The sequence below is a fragment of the Nicotiana attenuata genome, unplaced genomic scaffold (assembly GCF_001879085.1).
Source record: "Nicotiana attenuata strain UT unplaced genomic scaffold, NIATTr2, whole genome shotgun sequence".
Lineage (NCBI taxonomy): Eukaryota > Viridiplantae > Streptophyta > Magnoliopsida > Solanales > Solanaceae > Nicotiana > Nicotiana attenuata.
In genome coordinates, this window is record NW_017670727.1 from 247,379 (window position 1) to 260,184 (window position 12,806).

A 12,806-nucleotide genomic window follows, 5' to 3' on the forward strand; every position below is an offset into this window, starting at 1 on the left:
GGGGGTGGGTTGTTGTAAAGGTGCACATGCCCTATAGAGCATTCTGCATTTCTGTTGTGAGAGATGGAGAGTGAAGGGGAATGGTTAATGAACCCCCACAACCAAAAGGAGAAAAGCAATAGACTATTGTACATCTAAGGGGAGTGCATCGACGACATTATGAAGTGCAATTTGTTACCTAGGCCTGTATTAAGCTCCTATCAAATTTCCGCAAAGGTTTACCCAGTTATCCATTTTCATATGCTGATTCTTGTGCAGACTGATGATAAACTTGGTATAAATTCATTAATATGTGTTTATATGCTAGTGTAGTAAAGTTGTTGATACTGTTTGAATCTTTTCAATAGCCAACTCCTGCATCTAAAGATTTGATTGACGTGTGCTTCCAGAAACATGAAACATTGCCACTAACTTTTGTGCATTTATATGTGCAGCCCCAAGGGCTATGGAAAAGTGTCGGAGCAGGAATTAGCCTATCTACACATGATTAAAGCTATCCATCCAGCAGTACTGGTATGAAAGGAAATGGAGAAAGGATGAAGGACTCATAAACTTGAATCCTTTTTAAAGCATTAACAATGGCTGGTTGTTGGTACTGGACAGCACAGCATGGGTATATGCTTTGCTTAAATACCATTGGCGTTTCTCATATTCGCGTAATTAATGTCGTCTTAAGCTCTTTATCTTGTCTATTAAAAAGACCCTTTGATATTGGAGTTTGTGTGCGAACTAATGTGTGGTGACTGAGAGTTGTTGTAGAGGTAATTTAGTATGTTAAGTGTATTGCTTGTTGAAGTTTCTTTAAGTGTGTACTTAAGACCAAGTTTGTGGTTATTTTGATCCGGTATGTGTGTGCACTCAAGAACTTGTTATTTCTCTGTATGAATAAATGTGTCCCTCTCACATTTCATCAGGTCCTAGTTTTCTGACTTCTCTAACCTCTAATCTCAACATCGCATCTGTGTGGTTATTAATTGGCGATAAGCAGGATTATCAATAGACAGAAGTCATAAAAAATAGAAAGTAACCTTTCACCAGGAGCCCTGTTGATTTAGCTTCGAATTTTACTAGAAACAGTTTTGTAGTATAGTTAATGGTTGAATAGGGAGCACACGGCAAAATATATGGTTTGTTTAGAAAGGCCACATACTCTCTAACAGCTGTTGCATTATTGTGTTTGTCTCGAAAGGCCATGTACCCTTTATGTCAATTATTGTAGGTAACATCATATTGTTGTCTATTGCCATCCTCTATCTTTTTTCTTCTTACTATAATGATGGCTTGATGCGAGAGTTTCTCGGAAACAGCCTCCCTACCTTCATAAAGTAGGGGTAAGACCCGAGTACACTTATGGGATTTTGCTAGGTTTGTTGTTGTTGCCATAATGATGGTATTTGGTCAGCTTATGTGTGCTTAGACTATTTTTTCAACTTTACTACTTGGTCAAATATCTACTTTCATTTATACCGGTTAGGTGTCCAAGACTTGGGCAGATAGGAAATAGAATCTTTTAGTGTTCATTGCCGATGCTAGAAATTTGAATTATGATATTCCTCGATCTTTTATTTTACTTCATTGCTCGCTATGCCGCATCCTTTATCGTTTCTATTTCCATTCCTTTTTGAATCTGTTGGTCATAATAACCATGGCTGGCATGCCACTCTCCGTTGATAGGTAGGTTGCATTATTGAAACTAGTAGCATTATTATTAGGGAAATATGGGCCAAAATTTTTTGTCACCACTTAGGTCATGAGAGGTTTCTCCAACTAACTAGCCATGGCAGAATTTAATATTAAGTTGGGTTTGGCTTTTCGTTGGAAATTGCAATTAAAATATCATGGTATAGCCAGTTTTCACACTGGTCAATGAAAAATAGCCAGCGTTTATCAAGTCAATGAAAAATAGCCACTATTTTGCTGCAACAGGGACAGGTCCAGTATAATATACGGGAGTTCTGGTGCATTTGTATACGAACTCCAGCATATTATGCTGGACCGGTATACTTTGCTAACTCCTGTAAAATTTGCGGGAGACTGGAGCACCAGTGCTCCAAACTCCAGTATATTATACTGGACAATTATACTTGCTTGAACTCCCGTAAAATTTGCGGGAGTTCCAGCATAATTATGCTTGAACTCCCGTAAAATTTGCGGGAGTTCCAGCATAGTTATCCTGGAACTCCCGTAAAATTTACGGGAGTTCAAGCATACTTATGCTGGAACTCCCGTAAAATTTGCGGGCGTATTTTTTCGGATTTTGAACAGTGTTTTCGCTCAGATTTAAAGTGGCTAAATTTCGATGACTTTTGAAACTTGTCTATTTTTCAACGACCAGCGGTAAATCTGGCTATTTTTGAATTTATCCCGAAATTGCATGGTTGGTAATAAGATCCGAATTCTTGACAATTAAATACGTCCCTGTAATAGTTTGGCAGAAAGGACAATATTTGTGCTTGGCATAGTGGAAGTTCGTTGTACTTAATTGGTTGTGTAGCTCACATTTGCTCGTCTGACACTTGAAAAGAAAGATTTGTTTCTTCATACACAGTTCTGAGCTTTTTTGGATGCCAACAATTGAATTCAGTATTTATCATCCGTACTATTGACTGTGCAGAAGATTGGGAGAATCCTGGTGGAATAGGACGGACGGATGTAATACCAATTACAACCTTTCAATTCCCCATACCATAATCCTGTAATATTTTTAGGGAAATTACCAGTTATGTCCATTTATAAGTAGCTTATTACAAAAATTGGCCAATTGATAAAATATTACTAATATTAGCCAAATTAGCTATTTGTAGCAAAAATATATCAAATTTTTGCTTTGTTTTGAGTGGGTGTTATTAGAATAGATTGGGCACAACTTAAGGAGCTTGAATCTCAGTTTTGGGATGATTTGGTGAAGTTTTGAGGTGGTTTGAATTGAAAATTCGAAGTAAAAGTTGAACATGAAAAAAAAATGATATGTGTATCACATTGTGTATCATTTGTGTATCACATATGTATCATATTTGTATCAATTGTGTATCACATGTATATCCATGTATACCTGTGTGTGTGATACATGCGTGATACATGTGTTGCAGAAGACATTTTTGTACTCGATTTAATACGAATTTTGATACAAAACCAGTCCAAATCACCTCCAATCTTCCTCAAATTTTGTTTATTGACTTATCTATATATTTTCAATGAATTTCAACTATACCCACTGAAAAAGTTCCTTTTTTGTTTAGTTTTTTGGAATATTGTATAGATTTTTGTATTTCATCACCTTATTTGCTACCCCGTCCATGAAATTTCCTTTCCGTCTTGTATCTAATGTTGCTAATCATGCTTAAAAATATGGAAGGTGATTTTTGCATGTGATTCTTTGAGAGAAAGAACCCTATTATTTGGTTTTCAATTTTTGTTGGCTAGTTTTGGTAAGTCTATGACTAATGGCTAGAGGTTGGTAAGTTGAGATTTATTTGGAACATTTGTGTAAGTTTCCCATATTTTTATTGCGGAACCTTACAATTACCGCAAATATTGTTGAGTTTAATATAGTTGATTTCTGTTAAAGAAATGGATATTGGGTCTAACTCAACGTCAAAAACTAGCTCATAAGGTGATGATTGCCCAAGTCTATATACGGAGACCACCCATCTCCTTCATTGTTGATGTGGGACTCAACAGCCCTCTCACGTCCAGGGTTGGACATCTGGAGCGTGCACAAATTATGGGGGCCACACATTGGAAAATCATGGTGGGTCCTGCTCTGATATCATGTTGAAGTGTGTGACCATCTCATCTAAAAACTTAAGCTATTAGATAGAATAAAATTTTATTTACTTAATTATGCCTTCAATACGCGGCTTCACGTGCGGGCTTGATTCTTTTTAATGAGCTAAGCAGGTGAAACGGCGTATTGAAGGTATAATTAAGTAAATATAAGTGTGTTCTATCTAATTGTTTCAGCTTTTAGATGAGATAGCCGCACACATCAACATAATTAAGTAAATTAGCTTGGGATTTTTGTAATTAATTAACTAATAGGAGTATTAGTTTCAATTTCTTGCAAGTTTAGTTCGGGGCTCAAGGTCAAGGGTGCCAATTTTTTGGAGTAGTTATAATACACAGGTCAAAGATAGGACACGGACACCTCCAAAGAGTTAGAAAATAATGTGTTTATCTAATAGTTTAACCTTTTGGGTGAGAGTGTATACAATTAATTAACACGTACGTATTAAAGCAGATAATAATTTGTAGCATTGAATGTTAACATTGTGATTGAACAAAATTTATGAAATGAATCTAGGGTTCAGTTCGAAGAGAGAAGACGGAGAAAGAGAGGAAAATTAGATTTTTCATTCCTCTCCCAAAATCAGAACCTTCTAGAGGAGTATATACACCTATATATACAAAGGGCAAAATAGTCTTGTTCTATCAAGCTAACCGGGCTCCTATTTTAACAATCTAATGGGCTAATATAAATATAATTATTGGGCTGACTTTGGCCCAAATCTGTTCTATACAACTTTGGCCCAAGACTGTAACACCTCTGTATGTTTATGTAACTCCAACACCCCCCCTCAAGTTGGAGGGTGAGGTCACACGCAACTTGCCAAGCAAAAAATGATGCCGTCCACCTATCAAACACTTGGTAAAAATGTCAGCCAGTTGAGAAGTAGTGCAGATATGATGTAAAGAAATTAGGCCATCAGCTAACTTTGTCCTTATGAAATGGCAGTCCACTTCGATGTGTTTAGTACGTTCGTGAAACACGGGATTTTTCGCAATGTGCAAAGCAGCCAGATTATCACAATACACAGGAATAGGAGACACAGAAGGAATTCCCAAATCAGTGAGCAGACGAACCAACCAAACCAATTCAGCCACAACCTTACTCATGGCTCGATACTCAGCCTCAGCAGAGGATAATGAAACAACAGAATGTTTCTTAGATTTCCAACTTATTAAACTTCCACCCATAGTTATGCAAAAACCAGAAACAGACCTACGAGACTCAGAACAAGCAGCCCAATCACTATCACAATAGGCAAGTAAAGAAAAATCAGAAGAAGTATTAAGAGAAACCCCAAAGTCAAGAGTGCCTTTCAAATATCGCAAAATGTGAAGAGCAACATTCATATGAGGCACCCTAGGACACTTGAGGAACTGACTTAAATGTTGTACAGCAAAACACAAATCAGGTCTAGTATGGGTAAGAAAGTTAAGTTTACCAACTAAATTCCTATAAGAGTCAGGCCTAGGCAATAACTCTCCATCATCAGATGATAGTTTGACACCCAATTCTAGAGGAGAAACCACAGCAGAAGCATAAGCACAACCAAATTCACGAAGCAAATCAGCAATAAACTTCCGTTGATGAAGAATAACCCCAGAATTATCGTAGAAAACTTCAATCCCAAGAAAGTAGTTGAGTAGACCCAAATCTTTGATTTTAAATTGATCGTTAAGGAACTCCTTAAGGGCAGAAATTTCAGCAAGATCATCACCCGTAAGAATAATATCATCCACATAAACAGCAAGGAAAACAGTAGAATTGGCAGATTTCTTGATGAAGAGAGAATAGTCATTTAAAGAAGAAACATAACCTCTAGAGCAAAGTGCAGTGGATAATTTGGCATACCACTGACGAGATGCTTGTCTTAAGCCATAAAGGGATTTTTGAAGCTTGCAAACCAAGATAGAAGAGGGCTGAACATTGGAAGTAACCTTAAGACCTGGAGGTAGTTTCATGTACACCTCCTCATCTAAATCACCATGAAGAAATGCGTTGTTGACATCTAATTGAAAGAGAGACCACCCTTTCTTGACAGCAACAACCACAAGACACCGGATGGTGCACATCTTGACAACCGGGGAAAATGTTTCATGAAAATCAATCCCTTCAATTTGTGTATCACCAATCTAGCCTTATACCTTTCCACACTACCTTCAGCTTTATGTTTGATTTTATACACCCATTTGCAACCTATTGGTTTCTTGCCTGTAGGTAGCTCAACTATTGTCCAAGTCTTATTTGCTTCTAAAGCATCAAACTCTTGCCTCATTGCCTCCTGCCAAGCAGCGCTGGCAGATGCCTGAGTAAAAGAATGAGGCTCAGTTGCTGTTGAATGGGCAGCATAAAATGATGTAGAAGTAGAGCCAGAAAGGGAAGGAGGAAGTTGTGTTATAAAATCATTAAGGTGGGAAGGTAGAGTGTGAGGTCTGCTGCTTCTTCTAACTTCAGGAGGAGGGTCAAAGCATGAGCTAGAAGGTGCAGAAGTAGGACAAAGAGTAGGAGGATCTGGAGATGTAATGGTTGAAGGAGGAACAGAACAGGGAAATGAAGAAGTTGAAGTTTCAGATTGAGAAGGACAACAAGAAGTTTCAGATTGAGAAGGATAAGGACAAGAATCATCAGTAGGAATGGGAGGCATTGGAACAGTAAGTGTAGGAGAAGGAGAAGATATAAGGAATGGAAAAATTGACTCATGGAAGACCACATCTCTGGATACAAACACATTTTTAGTAGAGAGATTATACAATTTATACCCTTTCTTACCAAATGGATAACCAACTAGCACACAAGGGGCTGCCCTAGGATCTAGTTTGTCTCTGTTGCACTTGGGGATGGTAGCATAGCATAGACAACCAAATGGCTTCAAATGTGCATAGGAAGGTGATTTGCCATATAAAACTTCAAAAGGGGTTTTATTGTGTAAAACAGTAGAAGAAAATCTATTTATTAGGTATGTGGCAGTCAAAATGCAATCTCCCCAGAATTTTGTTGGGAGTTTTGATTGAAATAACAATGCTCTTGCTGTTTCTAGAAGATGTTTGTGTTTTCTCTTAACTACACCATTTTGTTGGGGTGTATGTGCACAAAATGTTTGGTGGATAATACCATTTTCAGAGAAGTATTGTAAAGCAGAATTGGAGAGCCCTATTTCTAAGGCATTGTCACTCCTTACAGTCTTAACATGAAGATTGAATTGTGTTTTGATCATAGCTATGAAAGCTTTCAACAAGGAAAAGGCATTACTTTTAGAATGCATTAAATAAGTTCAAGTGGCCTTACTATGATCATCCACAATGGTAAGAAAATATCTATCTCCAGAATATGTTTGTGTGTGATAAGGTCCCCATGTGTCAACATGAATCAATTCAAATAAGGAATTAAAAACAGAAGTGCTATGAGAAAAAGGCAATCTGTTTTCCCTTGCTAATGGGCAAACATGACAAGTAAAGGATTGTTTAGAAGATAAATCAACAGATATAGAAGGAATGAGCTTCATTTTAGCAAAAGGAATATGTCCCAGCCTATGATGCCACAATTATCATGTTTATTTATACTATGCACATCACCAGAAGGAACTAAAGGAATAGAATTCAAAGCACTTTTATTTGGTACAGTTTTGTTAATGGAAACATCAGAAACATTCTTAGAGTGTATATTCTTACTAAAAACAGAAACAGGGAATCCAGAACCAGGAGTAGTGTGATCTTCATGAAGAAGCTTGTAAAGTCCTTGGTCCAACTTACCAAGTTCCAGAAGCTTCCTCATGGAAAGGTCCTGTATGAGAATGCATGAACAAGAATTAAACAGAATTAAGCACTTGAGTTGTTGAATCAATTTGTGGACAGAAATCAGATTGTAGTGAAAAGATGGAATGTATAGTACTTGATGAAGAGTCAAAGAGGGGGACAAAGTAACAGATCCTATGCAAGTAACTTTTGCCTTGTATCCATTAGGTAAAGTCGCTAAGTAAGGAGTAGTTAGTGGTATGACATTAAAGAGTATATCTTTATTAGAGGTCATGTGATCAGTGGCCCCACTATCTATGATCCATACACTTCTACTAGCCCCAGACAACAAACAAGCATGAGATTCATTGTCAAAATACACAGGCAGAGACAAAATACTACCTGCAAAGTTTGCGAAAACCCATGAGGTTGGACTGAGAATCAGAATCAGAAGCAAGTTGAGTCTGCTGCAGCAATGTCATGAGCTGTGAGTATTGTTGTTTTGTTAAACCAGGAATAGATGAGGGTTGATCATCACAGACTTGACCAGGAGTTCCATTAACAGAAGTACCATCACCAAATTGAGGAGAATTATGTTTCTGACCGGGATATGGATACCCAAATTCAGTGGACACATTTGCAGCTACCCTCTTTTCCTTATTAAATTTGAAATTCTGGGGGAACCCATGAAGTTTATAACATTTTTCAATTGTGTGACCTGATTTCTTACAATACTTGCAGAAGACATTGATTTTGGACTGTCCAAAATCTATCTTTTGATTGTACTGTTTTGGAGGGAATGTCTTATTATTCATTTTGGCTGAAAAAGAAGCAGACTCTGGAGTAAGTTGAGGGCTGAAATGAACTTGTCTTTGAGTCTCATCCTGAAGGAGTATATTATATGCACTATCAAGAGAAGGAGGAGGCTGCATCATCAACAGATTACGTCTAACCCCCACATAAACCTCATTCAACCCCATAAGAAACTGATGTAGTTTATCCTCCTCCTCGTCTTTTTGAATGCCTGGCTTAGCAGCACAAGTACATGAATTACCATGATTTTTACGCATGGTCCCCAACTCATCCCAAAGTTTCTTCAGTTTATTAAAGTATGAAGCAATGTCAAGAGACCCTTGCTGAGTTGATGCTAACTCCTTTTTAATTTCAAAAACCTTAGTCCCATTCACAGTCCCATATCTACGCTCCAGTTGTTTCCAGATACTCTCAGCAGTTTCTGAGTACTGGACACTCTCAGCAATAGCTGGTGAGAGTGAACTGGTTAGCCACGAAATTACCATGTTATTACATCTATCCCATTGTCGTAATTTTGCAGAATCGTCATTACTCGAAGGTCTAGGACAAGAGCCATCAACAAACGCGATTTTGTTTTTAGCAGAAAGCGACACTATCATGCTTTTTTCCATCCCCTATAAGCAGACCCAGAGAAGGGAGTACTAACTAGGCATGTTCCAGGAACATCAGAAGAATGTATGAAAAGAGGACTTGAAGGATCAGGATTATACGGAGTTTTAGTAGAAGTCCCAAGATTTACCATAGTTCAATAATTTGGGAAAAAATCGTTCAACAAGGCAGAAATTCAGAATCAAAGCCGAATAATGACACTAAACATACATCAATGAAGGAAAATACCACCAGCTATGATGCAAAGGACAGAAAATTAGGGTTACCGATCTTCTTCCTTTATACTCGAAGAAGTGAGCCTTGAAATACTCAAAATTGATAAACTTGCCGGAATAGGAGATGACCGTCAGACAATAGGAGAATCCTCGCCGGAATTTGAGAAATCTCCGTTCATCGAACCAAAAAAAATACCAGCAAAATCTTCGTTCCCTTTCGATTCAAACAACAGGGCCAACACCTTTCGATTTATCACGCTTGAATCTACCCAAAATCCAAGCTCTGATACCATGTTAACATTGTGATCGAACAAAATTTATGAAATGAATCTAGGGTTCAGTTCGAAGAGAGAAGACGGAGAAAGAGAGGAAAATTAGATTTTTCATTCATCTCCCAAAATCAGAACCTTCTAGAGGAGTATATACACCCATATATACAAAGGGCAAAATAGTCTTGTTCTATCAAGCTAACCGGGCTCCTATTTTAACAATCTAATGGGCTAATATAAATACAATTATTGGGCTGACTTTGGCCCAAATCTGTTCTATACAACTTTGGCCCAAGACTGTTACACCTCTGTATGTTTACGTAACTCCAACATTGAAGTCATTAACAAGCACTAGTATTTAGTTGGATACATGCAGTAATAACTTTTAGTGCAGATGAATTGCAAGTTGGCTAAAAATTGGGACGTACACCCGACCCGAGCAGGTCTAAAATCCAGTGTGCTAAAATGTTATAAAACGCCCCATTATTTTGTTGAGTGGGTATAAAATGGCATAGTTTTCAGCAATATAATGTTGGAGGATAGAGTCTGAGTCAGATGAAGATATTGCATACAGAGAGGGGATATGGGTGTAGTAATAGACCCCCATTTTCTGATGTTGGGAAATAAACCAAACAGAATTCTAACACCTACAATATTTCAGACTGCTCATCGGTCTTGTATTGCTGTTAACATTTTCTTTTTTAGCAGCGTTTTGAATACATAAATGTGGACAATGTAAATTCTTTATCTTATTTTATTTTTACCAATCTTAAATAGTGCTCCTTTGGCTGGGTTTGAGAGTAAAAGCGTGAGATACTTCTAGTCCAACATGAAATACATTAAGAAATATTTAAACCATGATTTATACTTAACATTTAAGGGGCGGATATTGAGTAGAGGTGTGAGATTCATCTTAACCCATAACTTTCGAAGCTAAGATCAAATAATTCATTAAGATAACATGCATTCTGTGATTAACAACAGTTTAGGAAAAATATATATTTTAGAATAAACTTGGTTAAACATCAACGTAATGCTCCATAATTTTAAAGGTAAGTTACAAATACCACTAATTCTCTAAGTTTGAAATAGAGAATCCAAGTTTTATTAGCATCAAGTGACTAAACAATAGTGTGTATCAATCAAAGAGGAAGTACCTAACAACTTTAATAAAATAGGTTTAGTTCGATGTGATTTATTTATTGAAGGTGCGACAAAATAATTATTTTTTCAGTTGACTTTAATAATGATTCAATTTTATTCATTTGAGGTGGTGATTGGTTGATAATTCCAACTAGAAACTATTAATAAGAGTGTTAGTTGGGCCAATCAAAAGACTTATTTGCTGTCATTACTCAACTCTTTGATAATTAGCTGCATAACGATTGGCCCAAATTAGCTATGTGAATAATCGCTTACCAAACCATTTCTTGCAAAGCCATGCAATTAAATATTATTTATTTTTTTCTTTTTCTATAAAAAAAATTAACAACGGTGGACCCCATGAACTAGTGGAATAGGGAAAATAGAATATGAAATTTTAAATCCTTAAAAAAAAAAGAAAAAAAAGGATTGAACCTCAATCTAGTTCAATATGTTAGGTGAATGAAAGTATGTGTAAGTGTAATTAGTTGCCTCTATTAGGCTTTTCTTTTTAAGTTTTCACCTTTAATTAAGATTACATGCTCATTTTGAGTTTCCTATCCATGTTAAGAAAATTGCTCGAGAATGTCGAAGAACAAAGTAAAGGGAAAGTTGCACTTTTAGTAAATTCTTAATTTATCCTTGTGATATGTTGCTAGGTATATTTTACTTTGAAATAATTGAAATATGTAGCAACATATCACAAGGATAAATTAAGAATTTACTAAAAGTGCAACTTTTAGTACTAAGAATTTTTCTCTTCTCAATCAAATGATGTAATGGTATATATTTCGTCAAATTTGTGAAATTTCACAAGTAGAGCCATCAAAACTACTAAGGGACCAAAAGTAGTACTTCGAATAAGAATTGACCACTTTAATTTCTTCATAAGAGTACTTCTAACCCTTTTTCTATCCCTACGCTTTTCTCTTTAACCCATTAACCAAAAAGTGCTAGAAAATTAATTTTCACTACTTTGTTGGACATTCAAGAAACTTTGTATTACAAGTGCAAATTTCGGATTTTATTTCTTTATTTTTTTGTCAAGGGCAGGGATTTAACGTGTTTTTTCTTTCATTAGTGTTTACGTGGAGAACAAAAAGAACTAGGTGTTCAAAATATAATTGCTACATTGCTCTTTAGCATCTCTTTTTCCATAATTGGTTATGGCATTATTGTTGTTACTATTTTTATACTACCTATTAAATCTTTTAACCCCATATGTTTTGACAAGAAAAGTGAGTTTCACCTGTTACATGGCTCTAATATTTGTGCATGTAGCTAGGACTCAACACAAGAACGTGAAAAGGAAGCCAAGTTCATTGAATTAAAAGGATATACAAGACCTTAGCTTAAAATTCAATTTATCAAATAGCCAAAAATAAACGTGTACAAGTCCACCGAAAGTGTCAAAGTCTGGAAGTTAAAGTGTCCACAAATAAATAGCAGACCATTTTTTTTCTTTATGAGAAGAAGACCATTCATGAATTATTCAATGAATATATATAATGGGATCTTAATATCTGAAATATCTATCTTGTGTCTTGTTTTGAATTTATGAATATGTATTCTTATGATTGATTTGGTCCCTCAGCATTTGTACACTTTCTGAGGCTATCTTTTTCAAGATTAAAAAAAAATGAATCAGTTTTCTACGTGAAGTCTTGAAAGATCTATCTCATAAGATTTCAGTTTGTCAATGTGCATTGAAGTACTTCACCCGTTTAATGCTTTGTCTGTAATTAAAAAAAAAAAAAGGTGGGAAGATAAAACAAGTGAGATTTCTCTGTAACATCATTCTTATATGACAGTCATTTACTATATAAGTTAAGTTTATCTCGAAACCGATCTTTTATGTTATATTATACTACTATATATTCTCTATAATAGCATTTGACTATAGATCGACTGCTGATATCTGGATTTGTTTGATGGCACAGGGGAATTTTAGAATATCCTTCGTGGAATGATTGGGTACTTGAGGTGTAATACGTATTCATGCTGCGGAATTTGGGATCAGGTACAGTGATTCGTGTGCTATATGGAGTTGGAGACTGGGAGTTCTCAGGTACGGACTATGTAGTGGTTGTGGATCGTGTGTATTGGTACCGTAGCGGCTATTGGGATTTGGAGGCCGAGTGGATCTTTCTTTGCTTGGTATATTAGACTTTGGATATGACATTGGGGTGTAGACTGGTTGTCTCAGTGTTGGGTTATTTTAGGCTATTGTGTTATGGGC

The 12,806-nt window shown here is 36.3% G+C and overlaps 1 protein-coding gene across 1 annotated transcript in view; it reads left to right on the plus strand.

Annotated features, from left to right (window-relative positions):
* The window catches only part of LOC109242714 (auxin-responsive protein IAA8-like), a 5,229-nt gene extending 4,316 nt beyond the window's left edge, over positions 1-913 (plus strand). The window contains exon 7 of the mRNA XM_019409562.1: positions 435-913. Within this exon, the coding sequence (XP_019265107.1) occupies positions 435-472 (38 nt within the window). The 3' untranslated portion in view covers positions 473-913. The remainder of the gene's footprint in view (positions 1-434) is intronic.
* Positions 914-12,806: the final 11,893 nt, after the last annotated feature.